At 52.7% G+C, this 15525-nt stretch overlaps 5 protein-coding genes across 5 annotated transcripts; 3 read left to right on the plus strand and 2 right to left on the minus strand.

Annotated features, from left to right (window-relative positions):
* Positions 1-20: 20 nt before the first annotated feature.
* Positions 21-4179, minus strand: PHACADRAFT_264640 (uncharacterized protein). Its single transcript, XM_007401231.1, has 10 exons — positions 3810-4179; positions 2608-3732; positions 1991-2498; positions 1714-1931; positions 1463-1659; positions 1184-1400; positions 1050-1131; positions 560-992; positions 338-502; positions 21-278 (listed from the first exon to the last, which is right to left on the minus strand). Exons 3-10 carry the CDS (start codon positions 2165-2167, stop codon positions 100-102), a joined length of 1668 nt encoding a protein of 555 aa, XP_007401293.1. The 5' UTR covers positions 2168-2498; positions 2608-3732; positions 3810-4179; the 3' UTR covers positions 21-99.
* A 591-nt stretch (positions 4180-4770) lies between these two features.
* On the minus strand, positions 4771-6268 carry PHACADRAFT_188459 (uncharacterized protein). The gene is made up of 2 exons (XM_007401232.1): positions 5013-6268; positions 4771-4960 (listed from the first exon to the last, which is right to left on the minus strand). The coding sequence occupies exons 1-2, from the start codon at positions 5955-5957 to the stop codon at positions 4892-4894; spliced, it is 1014 nt and encodes a 337-aa protein (XP_007401294.1). The 5' UTR covers positions 5958-6268; the 3' UTR covers positions 4771-4891.
* A 585-nt stretch (positions 6269-6853) lies between these two features.
* On the plus strand, positions 6854-9742 carry PHACADRAFT_264644 (uncharacterized protein). The gene is made up of 17 exons (XM_007401233.1): positions 6854-7102; positions 7155-7174; positions 7228-7296; positions 7350-7452; positions 7506-7639; positions 7688-7735; positions 7786-7810; positions 7865-7911; positions 7964-8252; positions 8311-8371; positions 8433-8496; positions 8551-8650; positions 8711-8766; positions 8824-9010; positions 9068-9163; positions 9218-9317; positions 9370-9742. The coding sequence occupies exons 1-17, from the start codon at positions 6920-6922 to the stop codon at positions 9591-9593; spliced, it is 1806 nt and encodes a 601-aa protein (XP_007401295.1). The 5' UTR covers positions 6854-6919; the 3' UTR covers positions 9594-9742.
* Positions 9743-10495: 753 nt separating this feature from the next.
* On the plus strand, positions 10496-13877 carry PHACADRAFT_213866 (uncharacterized protein). The gene is made up of 7 exons (XM_007401234.1): positions 10496-10878; positions 10950-11146; positions 11193-11343; positions 11405-11461; positions 11518-11545; positions 11610-13126; positions 13181-13877. The coding sequence occupies exons 1-7, from the start codon at positions 10639-10641 to the stop codon at positions 13436-13438; spliced, it is 2448 nt and encodes an 815-aa protein (XP_007401296.1). The 5' UTR covers positions 10496-10638; the 3' UTR covers positions 13439-13877.
* Positions 13878-14030: 153 nt separating this feature from the next.
* Positions 14031-15450, plus strand: PHACADRAFT_213867 (uncharacterized protein). Its single transcript, XM_007401235.1, has 3 exons — positions 14031-14728; positions 14782-15016; positions 15079-15450. Exons 1-3 carry the CDS (start codon positions 14318-14320, stop codon positions 15288-15290), a joined length of 858 nt encoding a protein of 285 aa, XP_007401297.1. The 5' UTR covers positions 14031-14317; the 3' UTR covers positions 15291-15450.
* Positions 15451-15525: the final 75 nt, after the last annotated feature.

A 15525-nucleotide genomic window follows, 5' to 3' on the forward strand; every position in this document is an offset into this window, starting at 1 on the left:
TTAAACTCATTATACTACTAGCAAAATCTGCTTATATCTTACACGCCCCTAAAGCCTCCAGAACTACTAACAATGATAGTAGGCTCAAAACAAACATGACTAGAAGACGATGTTGAAGATCTTCTCCCAGATATTTCGTGGCGGAACTTCTGGGATTTCGGTCTCCTCGAGAGTCGGGATGCCAGTGACGAAATCCATCTCGTCCGGTCGCCAGAATTTTGTGCGCTTGTATATCTTCCAGCCGAAATAGAGCCCGAAAAAGATAGGAATGTTGATGTCTGCAGTAGCAAATAGTTAGTGCATATACTCGGAGAAAAGCAGAGGAGAGGGGGCGCACAGGCGGTGAGGAAGCCAGACGCGTTGAAGTTCCAGAAGACGCTATAACCGTTGATCAGGATGAAGAGTGCCGTCCAGAAGATGCCCCAGTATGCTAGGTATGGCTGCAGTTTGCTGTTGTAGACTAGCTTGCGGCGGTCAAAGCCTTGCGCTTTCATTCCACGGTCTTCATTCAGAGGATTAGAGATCTATCAGCAGACAAATGCAGACAAACGAGACGTACAGAAGAAGATGTAGGTGATGTTCATGCCGCACCAGCTGAAGAAGCCTCCGACGGCGGACAGGTTCACGAGCCAGTTGAACACGGTGACGGCGCCGGCGGACACGTTCATAAACGCGAGGAGCGAGAAAGCGCCAGTGGTGAGCACTGCTACAATTGGGAGACCTTTCTTCGTGCAGTAGGTCAAGATGCGTGGAGCTTGACCGCGGAGCGCGAGACCGTAGAGCACACGCGAAGCTGCGAAGAGGAAGGAGTTGCCGGCAGAGAAGGCGGAGGTGAAGATGCAGGCATTGATGATGTGCGGGAGCACCTTGATCCCAGCGCGGTTGATCGCAATAACGTAGGGCGATTCTGCCGCCGTACCGTTACCGGATGAAGACAGCAAATCCGGATCGTTGTACGGAACGAGCATGCCCGTGATCAAGATACCGAGAATCTGCGGGTGATAATATCAGAAATGATGCTGACGATGAAGTGCGAACGCTCTACTCACGTAGAAGACCAGGATACGCCAAAAGACACGACGAACAGCCTTAGCAATGTTACGGCGGGGGCTCTCAGTTTCCGAAGCGGCGCTGTCACTGTAGTAAGCGCGATTGCCGACAAATGTGCATGTATCAAACTTACATAGCGACGAGCTCCATGCCCTGGAAGGAGAAGGCAGCCTGGACGATCACACCGATGATTCCAAGGAAACGATCGAGGCCAACATGCTTAGGTTCAAGGCCGGCACCAGCAACAGCCCCAGGATTCTTCCAGTAGCGGAATCCAATACGATCGTGGTCGGGGCCTCCTCCAAGATCAATAATAAGGCCAACGAGGATGAGCCCAGTAATGAGAAGCACTGCCAAGAGGATCTGGCATGAGAAATATTGCTGCACGGACATTTGGACGATAGGAGCCTACCTTTGATAATGGAGAAACAGAACTCGGATTCTCCGAACCATCGAACACCGAAGATATTGATGGAACAGACAAGAACACAGATGACCGCAGTGTAGCCGGCTTGATGGTGGAGGTTGCTATCCCAGAAAGTGAGTACGATGGTTGCAGCCGATATCTCGACGGGGATGGAGATGGCGTTCGTGTAGAAGTAGTTCCATCTAGGGCATGCAGTCAATGAGGTGATCAAACAGGGGTGTAACGTTAAAGCTTACCCTAGAGCAAAACCAAATGCAGGGTCCACCCAGCGTGCACCAAAGTGTGGGAAGGTACCGGATATCGGCGCGTGGGAAGTCATTTCACCGATGGAGCAAAGAGACGCGTATGCGGCAGTGCCAACGAGCATGTAGGCGATGAGGGCTCCGAGAGGGCCTGCACCTTGCAATGCTTCACCTGAGCCAAGGAAAAGACCAGTCCCAATGGTCCCGGCGATCTTCATCAGAGTACTCAGCACGGGAGTCTCGAAAGGAGTGAGCACTGAAAAACACTCACAGCAATCATCTGCACATGACGTTGCTTCAGTCGCCGTTGGACCTTGTCAATGTCATGCTGGTCAAACTTGTAGCGTTCGTCCGTCTGCACAACATAGTCGGTAGAGACGCCCTTCTCAAGAGAAGCAGAGTCGTCCCTCTTCTCTTCGTAGATGGGAGATGGTTGAAGATCAGACATGATGGTAGTCCGCTCTGGGAACAGTGAGGTGACGAGGCACAAGCCTGGTGAGCACGAGCAAGAAATAAGGGAAGCTCGAGTGCGTGGGGAGCAGTGGTGCTCGAGCGGCTCCATTATAAGAGGGCCGCAGGACTGCTGGTCGGATTAGGCACAGTCGCGTGCATGTGCATTTTTTCGAACGATAAGGACGCTCAAGACCCATGCAGACCAGATAACATTTGATTGATGGTCGTCCCGTTGTCAACTCCTTCGCTTCCTTTTCAACGCGGTCTGCACAATTCGACGACCAATCTCTTGGCCGCCGCAGCCCTGAATAGGGAGTGCATACATCCTAGGAAAATCGACGTCAGCGAGCTTGAGAGGCAGGGTGTATTAAAGCGACCTTTGTGCCATACGTGGGAACAGGGCCGGCACAGCTTTCTAGAGCGCCCCGGACTCACCTTTCAGGCCGCACATTCCTCCTACCGTCGCCTCCGTATCTTCCGTGCCCCGACGTCGTGCAAATTTTCAGCTCTCCCTAGTGCACTCTTCGTTCGCAGTTGCGGACATGTCACGATCGAGAATCGCGATCTGAGATCATGCTCAACTGCCCCCGAAACCGTCCCCGCGATAGTTTAGGGTCCGCAGTCACGATGTTTCAGTCGTGCGACTGGCCGAGGGACCGTCCGACGCGCCGAGACAGTGTTCGGACAGCCACTGCCTGACTTCAAGCTTCAACTTCTGAATACGTTTCGAGTTCGTGCCTTGACGGTCTGGCTTGCGCTGGCCTGAGCCATGATCATCCGTATCGCTCAGGCTAATATTCGTCGGAAACGAGCCGGCACCGGACACACATCCCGGACGCACGCCAACGACGCCGACGCCGTTTATTATGCAGCTGCGGCTGTCGGGGCTATTTCAGGTGCCCGACTGGTCGGTCGGAAGCACGGGCTAGCGTGGCAGTTGTGCGTCGATGCCGCACCCGGCCACATGACTGCAGTGCGCTCCGTCGGTGCAGAAGCCCAGGCGCGAAGGTCGCTAGTTCTCGCCGCCAGTGTTGCTCTGTCCTCCGCAAGGTTCTCAGCCTCCCGAGCACTGCATGTCGTCAAGAAGCGCCCGCAGCGTTTGACCGCTTATCATAAGACGTTCCAAAGCCGCATGGCAGCAAAGAGGACCCTGAGATGGAGACTACTTATATCTAGCAAGGGTTCCTTGGCGGAAAGCGTTCACGCGCCATGTCCGGATAAGAGACCGTCGGTGCGGGGCGAGCCTTGGTCAGCCTTCTTCGCTGTTTCGACCTCCGTGTGCATTCCCTTAAGTAGAAGGCTGGGGGACGCGTAAGCCGGAGAAATCGTAGCGGGTGATTTCATAGGCGAGATAGGGTGAGGATGCTTTCGTTGTATCGGATGCTGACTTCATGTTCCTACACCGTAAGGCACAGGAAGGTTCTTGACAAGTCAACAACAGATACAATCAGTGCCGCTTTCTGATGATGGATGATACGTTTCCATTGGAGAAAGGGGCGATCAAAACTCGCGGATGGAGACCAAGCTCCTAGGGTGCTGCATCTTTTCCTACGGCCTTCGCTGATCGTTATATTGAAATGGGTAAATTACAGTAAGTATGTTTTAGCACTAGAGATAAGGGGAAAGGATCCACTCACCATAGTACGGCAAGTCACGACGAGATAAGGGAGGAACGGCACTAGCAGACAGGGATTCGATAACGTCGTCCAAAAGGCGGGTTCCGATGATTCGCGGCTGCTCTTACTTGCAAGCGTCCCTCTGTGTTTCCTCTTCTTCCTTCCACCATTTGATGCGGCCTATCGCGTGAGTGACTGATGACGACGACGCGCTACAGGACTCGGGCCTCTCGAGACTGAATGTGTTCTGAATCCATTTGGTGACACACTATATCCACCTGAGCGGAGTGACTAGCTCCAAGCTTGTTCTCAAATTGGAGTGCGAACATGGAGGCGCCCAATAGGTGGGCCACGTTTTCGTTGTACGATCTGCAACATCGCGCTCGGTTCGCTGGACCCCGCCCAGATGCCAAAGTGACAAGACATCGAGAACAATGCACTCACGAATGCCATCATGCCACATAATCTGCCCGCTTGACTCTGTCTTCCTGACGGCGGCCCGACATTCCGCAGTCGGCGGGTATATGCTGGATATATGCGCCTTGTGCTCGGACGAAGCACGAGAAGAACCCTGTGTGGATGCTGCAATGCATAAAGTGGGGAGCATACGCATGATGACATACGAGTATCGAGGGGACTCGGAGAGGAGTCATGTTACCAGGACGAATCGCCCTGTGACCGCACCACAAGTGATACACGGTATTCGGAGCTCTGTCGTCGCCATGTGCGCATCGCAACATGCTAGAATATTCAGAAAAAAATCTAGAGGCATGACGTGAAGGTGGGTTGTGAGCAAGTCGCTGCTTGTGAAGCCAAGCTCGCGGGAATAGTCGATTACATGAGGACAGGACGGTAAAGTTCCGGTGATTGGCGTCTGTTGATGCCGTGGTGGCGTCATCGGGAGGCGGGAATGATTGGCGCGCATCTGCCTCCGCCGAAGGAGAGCCACCGTCGATAAAGCATGCGCGAACATAGAGATACGGGCGCGACAATGACGATTACCACTTCAATAAGTGCGATTAATTACACAGAATGCGCGAAACAGCAACATCTAGAACGGACGGCGTCACGGCACGACCCCTGAAGGGACTCAAGAGCTGCTGCTATGAAGAACCACTGAAGTTCATGAACTCATAGAAGAGATCCAACTCTTCCGGAGCAGCGTTTGGCATCTGACCGGGCCGTTAGTACACAGACTTGCAACACAGACACGTGGCCACAAACCTCAGTAAACACAGCTGCGGGAGGGAACACTTGACTGAGAATTTCCCGACGATTCAGACGCTCGATTCCAGACTGGATCATCTCACGTGCATTTTCGCCACTGAGAACAAGACACTCCCTGCAAAGAGAGGATCGCAGGGCGTAGCAGTACTCGTTCTTAGCTGTCGGCCAGTAGGTGTTGTTGGAGAAAGATGCGGCATGGGTGCGGAAGCAGGTGGGACAGAGTAAGCGCCTAAAGACAATGCATAGGTCTGCGCTCGTGAAGGAGACGATGTGTGGCGTCGGTGGCGGGGGGAGCGAGTATTGGTATATGACTCGGCACGTGGGAGTCGTGTCCGTGTTATACATGCCGGAGAGTCCCAGAGCATTCCGCGCGTATCGGACATCGGCGGATGGAGGGAGTGTGGTCGGCGTGAGAACAGCGGGTTCGCCGAGGGGCTGGAAGTCGTCGCACGGTGTGGCCAGTGTTGACGCGGTGGGGGTGGCCTCGTCACTAGACTCTCCCTCGTAAGTCTCAGGCTGGAATTGACTTGATGTAGCAACTGAAGCTGGAGACTGTTCTCGACTGACAGTTATCGCCTTAGAACTTGGAGACGCCTTCTTATTCTTCTTGTTCTTTCGTTGAGGCCTGAATGTATAATTCGGATACATTGCTTCGTGCTTCTTCTTCTCCTCTTTCTCCTTGTCTTTGTACAATTTTCTCTCCTCCTCCGATAGCCGCCGCCATGCTTCCCCGGCAGCCCCGGAGATACTCGTGTTGGGTTTGAGTAGACTCGGATCCACGTAGCCCAGCTTGAGATTGGCGCAAAAATCCCGACGGAAGAGGAAGAAGCGATTGGGAGGACGCGGAATATGACCTTCAGGCTTCTTGGTACGCCTCAGCGGAGTCATCGAAGTGAGCGGAGTAAGGACCCTCTGGGCTTTCGTATTCTCGAGGCGACTCATAGTAGAGTGAGCAATGAATAGTGAAGGGGAGGAGTGGTATGAACGTGATAGACGATTTGTTGCGAGTCAAGTCACAGACCTGCATGCAGTTATATATACCTAAAAAAACCGCAGATCTGTGGCCACCACATTTGCTGCTGTGGGTTGCCCTGATGCGACAAAGCCCCGGGTGGCCTCAGAGATCATTGGCCAAAGCGGTGCTGCCTCTTTGGTACACAGCCACACGCTATAGGCGAAGCAGTGATGTTTCGGTTCATCTCTTTGTCCGCTACGTCCTCAGCGATCATTTTCAACGACTCGAAGAAAGACGCACGTCACGGTTGATCGACAGAGTCTCACCTGGCATTTCGTACATGACTCGACCATTGCCATCGCCTAAAAGCAGCGAGACTCGTTGATACTAGCCTACCCAGCGGTTTTCTTGGACACTTAGGCTCCAAGTCCCAGGCCTCAGGACTTGCGGTGACAGTGGCAGATGCTGGACAATGCACGCGCAAACGCTGGCATGGGCGCCGTCGAAGCATTCCACAAGCGTCTATCACACGGGACCGCATGGTACGTTCCACGAAAAAGGCAATTTTGCTTCCGCTTCGGGTTGTTAACCTCCGAGTCCACCCTCATCTGACCCACCATCTGACTCCCAGTTTGGCCCAGAAAATCTCGACAAATGTCCCGAGTTTTTTTATTTTAATTTCTATGGAAAACTATCTCTGTTTAGATAGTGCTATTCAGTGCACTTCTCAGGCGAAGCCTAGTCAACAGCGTCTGGGAAGGCAAAATTTGCACCGCAGTCGGATTTTCCCGCGGATGCGTCGCTTGAAAGCTGACTCATGAAGTGCATGCGGTCAATATAAAAGGTCGACCAGGCCGCGTGATCCACGACAACTGCATGACCTCGCGATCCTAGGTCAAGTAGCGTCGTTCAGGTCTCTAGGTGCAGCACTGGCTCCTGTCGTCCAGCCATGGTCGCCACACACGAGGAGAACGCAAAAGTCGAAGCCAGGGAAGAGATGGCCGTTTCCGAAAAGTCCGGAGCTGCCTCGCCCACACAGGACGAAAAAGCGTGGAGAGTTGAGGACGCACAGGACATCCCAAAGAACAACCTTCCGCTGGTTTTCTTTTCGTTGCTCTTAGCAATGTTTTTAGTACGTTCACGACAGCATCTGTGTTCTGTGGCTTATCCAAGTCTTTATCTAGGCTGCGTTAGACCAGACGATGTAGGTTGACTTCCCGCTGACGTAGCTGCATGCCAATACTCAAGTTACGACAGCGTGGCGACTGCACTACCTACCATCGTTTCAGAGCTGAAGGGTGGTCAAGACTATTCGTGGGTTGCAAGGTGAATTCTAGTCCAAAGTATCCCATAACAGCCGCACTCACCGCCAATCACAGTGCTTATCTCTTAGCATCTGCGGCGTTGAGCTCGTTCTACGGTAAGATCTCCGACCTCATTGGTCGCAAGTTTGTACTCTACCCCGTCATCGTTGTTTTCCTGGTAAGTAACTGTCCAGATGTGAGTATGCGTGGTGAATAAATTCCAGCTCTTAGATTGGCTCGGCGCTATGTGGTGCTGCGCAAAGCATGACCTGGCTCATCCTTGCCCGGGCCCTCCAGGGTATTGGTGGTGGGGGCATCTTCCAGATGGTCAACATCGTCGTTGGAGATATAGTGCCGCTCGAGAGGTATGCCGTTGGGACATTGGTATCCATACCCTGCTGACCTCGCTTCAGGCGAGCGACATTCGGTGGCTATGCCGGGGCGCTCTGGGGTATTGCTTCGTGAGTCACATGGGACAGCTATGCGCCAACTGTAATCTGACCCTTCCTAGGATCCTTGGACCGCTCGTCGGCGGCGTGCGTCTACTACTGCGCTCAGTGGATGGCGAAAGCCACTAACGCATCACGCAGGCTTTTACCGACCACGTCTCTTGGAGATGGTGCTTCTGGGTCAACCTGTATGTTTTCAGACTTTCTTTCATGATCTACTTGATAATTCATGTCCTTCAGACCTACTGGCGGCGTTGCCCTCATTCTCCTCTTCTTCACTCTGCACCTGAACCCGCCGAAACATCGCAAGACTTTCCGGCAGCATGTCTCTGAGTTTGACTTCCTCGGGCTGTTCCTGATCGTCTCTAGTATAATATGCGTGCTCATCGGCTTCAACCAGAGTGAATCGAGCTGGAATTCCGCTGCGACAATCTCCCTCTTGACAATTGGTTGCGTCCTGCTTGTGTGCGCGGCGTGCTGGGAGGGCTATACCAGCAGGTCGCCTATCATTCCGCCTCGGTTGTTCAGAGTAGGCTTTGCAGTCAGGTTTCCTCCTAGGTAATATCGTGCTTATATGGCTCTGATAGACCCGTACCACGACCATTCTTCTGGTCACTGTCTTCCTTCATGGATTTGCCTTCTTTGGAGGTAAAGGATGCACTCCTAACGTCAAGCCCTGAACACTATTTAACGTAGTCTGTGCGGATAGCGTCGTATTACTTACCTGTCTACTATCAGGTGCTTGGTGCTTCTGCTACCAGGGCCGGTATTCAGTGAGTATACGCTTCCTGTCTGGCTTGAAAATTTGCGACTGACCATCCCTGTAGGATTTTGCCCTACTCGCTCGGCACCTGTGTCGTTTCTCTTGTCGCTGGCTTCCTGATTACGGCTACAGGCATGATCAGGCCTGTCCTCTGGTTTTCATACGTACGTTTACCTATGTCGCGCCTGAAGTATGCTCAGACTAAAATCGTAATATTGCTACAGATTGTCATGACCCTCGGCTTTGGATTGATGATTACGCTGGACGAAACTTCTTCTCTGTAAGCCGCTTGCCTCTGCTCCATCAGGACAACGCTCAACTCGCTCTTCGCCATTAGCGCGAAGCAAGTCGTCTTCACGCTCATAGCAGGCCTCGGCACGGGCGGCTTGTTCTTTCCGCCGCTCATCCTCATGCAAGCTGCGATGCCGGCCAAGGACATGGCGACAAGCACGTCAACGCTCGGCTTGCTCCGCCAGTTGGGTTCTACTGTCGGTGTGTCTGTTGGCCAGGCGATCTGGTCCACGGTAAATTTGATCGAGAAGCATATTTTTATGAGTGCAATGCTGATGCCCGTTTGTTAGGAACTGCGGAAGAAGCTCGCCATGATTCCAGGAGCCGTGATCAACACGTCGAGTGCGAATCTGGCTGACAGTATCCGTCAGATCAACATGATTGAGGTATGTTTACACCAGAGTTGCTTTGTTCGGTATCTTCAACTCCCCGCTCTCTAGCCGCTATCTCTTAGGCGCCAAATTCAGCACGCATACACGAAGAGTATCTCGACAATTTGGATCGTCAACACACCACTGGTTGGAATGTGCATGATACTCGGTACGCTCTGCTACCATTCCGGTTCCATGGGGTGCCAAAGCTACCAATACAGTGTTCTTGCTCAAACACTACACACTCAAACGCAAGGCAGCCCGTCCGGCTCCCGGCGACGTCGAGCGTCTTGCGGCGGAACCAACGCTCCCTAAAACCGATGCTATCGTAGAAGCTGAGGAATTGCCGTCGCCTTCTCGTACAGTTCTCGAGGAAGAACGTGAGGATATCCAAAGCGGGAAATCATCGCCCGCCCACGGCAGGAGCGTAGACGTGCCCGCGTAGACTGCTCACATCCCGCTCGATATACGCACTCATCTGCGCATGCTTTAATGATGAATGGAATTAATTACGACTACACACGACACACGATTATTACAATTATGATCTATGTTGGTCTCGCCACTGTATTCGTTTGCCGCAATATAAGATTTTCCTTTCCTCCTCTTTTTCCTCCCTCTCTCGCCCTTGCTAGCCCTTACTATTAACGTCACACCCCACAGACCTCTCCAGGGGCTGCAATTTTTGGGTCTTGTCACGGAGCTTTACACCAAATCTGGGCCAAAATCGAGCTAAACTGACAAAAATTCCCGAAAATTCCCCAAATTACTGCTTTGGGCATTTTGGCGCCCACTGTTGCTCGCGCTGGCTTGGATGTTGTGACGCCCCCGAGTAGGTGTCTAAGGAGTTAACTTGCCGCCCTCATCGTACCGACGCGTTGACCTCCGTATACTTCCGGCCAGGCAAATATGGTGAGTGTAGTACATACGTTCCAGACTTAACTTACGAGTTTGAAGAAATTTCGTGACTGATAACGAGGTTTAAGATAAACGGGTCTCGTGTTATCAGACGATACCCGCCTGTTTGTTAATCTACAGAGCAGCGTTCATGCGAGATGATGAATGTTCATGTATACAACGGTATATGTCAGTCACGCCATAGGCTTTTTTACTGCTGGCAGCCAGTGTAAAGTGGACTTGAGTTGGTAAGTCTGTGTCATACCTTAAGTGCTATTCGGCTTCTACTGTCCGATTTCGCAGCACCTTTGCTTTGTAGGATACTGAGGTTAGTTATCTTCTTCTGCGAGTTGCGGCTTCTCTGCAATAGTCTCACCCCCAGCTAATTCAACGCGTCGTGCCCGGACTTCGCCGGTCGGAAACTAGTGACAGGGAGGAATGCTTGACGTCCGCCTCGAGGCTGGTGCGTTTCTTGCATTCCAACCCCATACCCGCGATTCCCTCCTCTCCCCTTCAGACAGTCTCAGGCCTCAAATTCAGATTTTAAACATCATATCTTGGTCTTCACACCCAGACTTTGTATCTCGTACACTATGCCGGCCGGCCGGGGCAACCGTGCTGAGCTTGCCACTCAATCTTCAAACCCAGACATCGGATCTCGCGCAGATGCCGCCATCCCCGCCAGTCGGAGTCGTTGCATGGAACTTGTTGATATAGCACTCGACACTGCAACACCCTTTTTCGAGCTGGCGGAGAGCGTACTTGAGCTTGTCCCAGTGCCGGGTCTTCCTTCCATAGCGAAGAGCCTGGCGATTATCGTCGACAGGGTCAAGGTGAGTTGATGACGTCGCCTCAAGGCTGGACAGCATGTCATTGATGTGCTATCGGTAATTCATTCGTGCAGGATGCTCGAACAAACGACGATGTGCTTCGCGCATTCAATGAGGAAGTCACAGCTTTGGACGACGTCATCAAGAAGGTCTTAACGAAGGCGCAGACGGTAATCAGGGACTACGACGGAGATGACCTAGAGAAAGACAATCTGTTGGACGGAATCATGCGTTCTGAGGAGCTGCAAGTACGAGCGCAGGAATTACAGAAGTACGTTCCAGAAACAGAAATGTCAATAATGCTGACAGCAGTACAGTATAATCGGCGAGCTTCGGAAGTCTGCAGCGAATCTCAAAGGCGGGCATGGCTTCCGTGGCTTTCTCAAAGGCTTCTTTTACGCCTCCCGAAATGAAGCTATTCTGTCAGGCATGAACAGCGGCCTGGAGAGGGCTGTAGCGATGTTCAAGGTGCGCGAAATTTCGGTATATTATCCGGATATAGCTTTATGTATACGTAATACATCGTCAGCTCCGTGGACAAATTTCTATCGAGAAGATGCTCAGCAATGCTATGAGCGAAGCGAAGGTGCGTAGCGTGTATGCTATAAACGTGATGCGTCCGCTTCTAACACTAGCGTATAGGCTTTTCGCAAAAAAGCCCAAATAGCAGGTACGGAAATGGATACTCCGTGGCTGCGGTTGCGTCTAGCTGACTGATCGGTCAACTCATACAGAGCAGGAGCAGATCATCAGCTCTATTCCCCATGTCCCGGCTGGGTATCGCTCAGTAGATGATCTCAAGAGCGAGTTCATGGAGGGCACCCGGACAGAACTCTTCGAAGAACTAGCTCTGTGGGCGAACGGCGGCTTTCCTCAGAATAATCCGAAACCATTCTACCTCCTCTGCGGAGCTGCTGGTCTGGGCAAGTCCTGCATCGCCCACCAGCTCTGCATGCGCCTCGGCAGCCCAGAGCAGTCCCGTCTGGGCGCGTCGTTTTTCTTTGTGCGAGGTCGCCAAGATCTCGAGTCGATTCGTTCAGTCTTCCCGACCCTCGTACATCAACTCGCACAATCCGTGCCCCGACTGAAGCAAAACATCGCCACCGCGGCGCGAGAGTATCTCAAGCAAGGTGATCAGCAGCAGATGCCGCACGCTTTCGAAGAACTTCTCCTACGACCACTGGTTCGCACTAACGCCATCGCGCAGGAGCCAGTCATTCTTGTTCTCGACGGTCTGGATGAATGCAAAGAGCGGGAGCAGGTGCCTCATCTCCTGAAGCTCGTGCTTGAGCTAGTCCGCTCGGTGCCCTGGATACGCGTCTTCGCTGCGTCACGACCAGAACCGCATATTCTCGCAGCGCTAACATCAGCCGAGGCCCGCGCCCTCGTGTTTCATCGGAACCTTGATGAAACCCTTCATAAATGGAAAGGCGATGTCAGGAGCTATATTGAAGGCACGCTACTCAAGATCCCCCAGTATAGTACTTTCGTCCGCGGCCATCCCGACATGCTCGAACGCCTTATAAAACTCGCGGATGGCGTTTTCATCTACGCGCGCATTGCAGTTAGGTTCCTCGATACATATCGCGATGATCCAGAAGAGCAATTTCAGCTCTTATTGGCGTCGAAAGGAGCGGGACTCTCGCCTCTGGATGCTCTTTACCTCCAGGTCTTACGATCAGCTTTTCCTCCGGAAGACCTTCACACTCTCAAATCCCATCACGAACGCTTGCGTTCCCTCTTGAGCTTCATTGCACTCCGAAAACAACCTATGACTCCTCATGCCGTCGCGAATTTACTCGGACTTAAAACGCTCGAGAACGACGTCATTACAATGGTGGACCGCCTACGCTCCATCGTTTTGATTAACCCGGATGGTTGCATGCTGCCTCTGCACGCCTCACTTGGCGAGTTCCTTCTCGACGACAAACGTTGCAGCGATCCGCTGTATCATGTGGATCGATCCAACGGACATGCCCGTCTCACATCTGCATGCTTGACCGTGTTAACCTCGTTCCGGACTTTATCGGCTTGCTTGGAGGCTAGGCGGTATCGCTCAGATGACTGTGTTCTTTACGCGAAGATGTATTGGGACGAGCATCTCAGGGATGCCAAGTTTAGTAACGGTTTGGCAGACCAAGTACGCACTGCCCTGATTCAAGCAACACCTGCATACATGGGGGTCCACACTGCTAGCGGCACATTCGATGGGACCATTACAGCCGCGACGAGAGTAGCGCGCTTCCTCGAGGTCAGCAGCACACCTGTGCGTTTCTACCGAACCTAGCTGACTGGTATGTGACAGCCGCACATGGGTACCTCGGAGGCAAACGAGATATGTATCGAATACGCAAAGTCTACCGCTTATAGCATCCTGTGGTGGAACGACGTACGGCAGTACCCCGGGGTCGATCCGATAATCAATCCGTGTTATTATTCCTTCGGAGCGCTAGATCTCGACATCGGGAGCGACGACATGGCGCGATACAATGCTGCGCATAAACGATTCGCGAGAGAGATCGAGGATGCAAGACTGACGAAATTATGGTACAGGATACAGTAACTTCAAACAATCGGTAAATTACAAGTCGAACATCTGGCTTCCGTACACAAACTAAGTTATGGTGGACGCGGCGCGGGTCCGCTGTGTCCACGTGATCGCATGTTAGATAGTCGCGACTTGTCGCCCCGCCATTATGCATAAGAATGTCGACGGTCATTTCGTGCTTCGGCGGCTCATCATGATGTGCTCACTTGTGGCACTGTTGTATATAGCGGGATGTACAGGCATAATTCAGTCGCGGCGCAGAGTACCAGAAGAAGTATAAATATGCCAGCCATAACGTATATCCTCGGCACGCTTGTAGTTCTGACTATGTTATATTCCAGTGGCCGGGAGAAAGGCGGGCACCAGAAGCATCGTCGGAAGAATTTGGCCGAGACATGTCATTCCTAGTTTGAAGCCTCTGCGTCGGGGCCGCTTGGTATTGCAGAGGTGCCGGTGAAGCTTTCAGCATTATGCTGCGAGGACTCGAGGATTAGTCAATTTCCTCGAAATAGGCCTAAATTCTCACCAGCCTAGGCAACATTGTCACTGACGAGAAGCAGCTGGCTCCGAGTAGTCGGCATTTACCTTTCTCGGATTCGCGCTGCGCTTACTCATGTGCCCGTGGCCAGCGGTTGCCTCATCGCGACTCGGGATGATGCTACTTTGTGATTAAGCATTGCTTCGACGGGCTAGCGGCATAGTACTCCGTTTGAGAATGTAGTTTGTGGCTTACAGAGCATATTCTGCTGACTGATGCAGGAGCCGGCTAGAGCGAAGGGCACACACCGTACTTAAGGGTTACAGATCTGCTCCTGGCTCTCAAGTCTCTACGTCGTGAAGCCAACCACTCGTATTAACAACTTTGACTAGCGCAAACCCCATCCAATCCTCACGATGACCGTCGCAGTCCTCGCACCCCGCGATGTCCCGACCACTCTGAACTACTACGTCCCCGACCCGGAAACCGACGAGTCGCCCCGTATCTATATCCAAGACCCACCGGCTGGGAAGAAGAAGGACAATCTCGGCCGTGAACCGCACGACGTTGTTGTTCGCGATGCTCGTGGCAAGGAGAAAGAGTACGACCTCTCTCTCGACACGTCCGGCTTCCAATTCGTCAAGCACGTAAGCCAAGAGAAGAACTTTGAGGACGAAGAGAGGATCAAGGATGCATACTACAAGGAGCTGGAGGAGCTGCTAAAGAAGGAGACCGGTGCGAAGAGGGTCCTCGTGTTCGACCACACTCTCCGCCGCACTGAGCCGGATTTCGTTAGTCCGACGGGCAAGCTCATCCGTGGAGCGGCCGTAAGTCAACTTACGTTGCATGAGGCTGGTACATACGCTTAAGCCATCTACAGGACTTCGTTCATATCGACCAGACTTACGATGCGGCCGTTGAACGTGTCCACCGTCATCTCGGTGACGAGGCTGAACGCATCCTGAAGGGACGCGTCCGTATCATCAACGTCTGGCGCCCCATTCGCAATCCTGTGGCTCACAGGCCGCTCACCGTGTCGGACTGGCGCACAGTCGATAAGGAACACGATCTTGTTCCTGTTCGCTTCGTTCATCCCGACCAACGCCCTAATGCAGGTACGTGTCTCTCACTGTGCGCAGCCTCCAACTTTTACTCATAAGTCTTCGGTGTGGTGCAGGTATCTATGCCGCCCACTACAACCCGAACCACAAGTGGTATTACCTCTCGGATCAGACCCCGGATGAGGTCACGCTCATTAAGTGCTACGACTCAGAGGTGGACCGCGCGCGGTTCACTCCGCATACCGCATTCCTCGACAAGACCAGTCCAAAGGATGCGCCCCACCGGGAGAGCATCGAGGCTCGATGCCTGGTCTTTGACACGGAGTAGAGTCCGCAGACTAGATTTGTTCGGATGTGCTTTGAGCCTATTTCTGGCTGTTGTGTACTGTGTGGCGGTAGCATTTATGATACATCAGCATTGAACTTCATGTCTGTATCGAGTCGGAAACCTGCATGCAACTGAAAGCAGCTGCGACTGCGTGCTTACTAGAGGGAACTGTGTCTTGCAGCCGTGTGTCGTGGTCACTACGTTTCCCACGGATTGAATATTGAAGCTTTGTTCC

Source organism: Phanerochaete carnosa (assembly GCF_000300595.1).
Source record: "Phanerochaete carnosa HHB-10118-sp unplaced genomic scaffold PHACAscaffold_12, whole genome shotgun sequence".
Taxonomy (NCBI): Eukaryota; Fungi; Basidiomycota; class Agaricomycetes; order Polyporales; family Phanerochaetaceae; genus Phanerochaete; species Phanerochaete carnosa.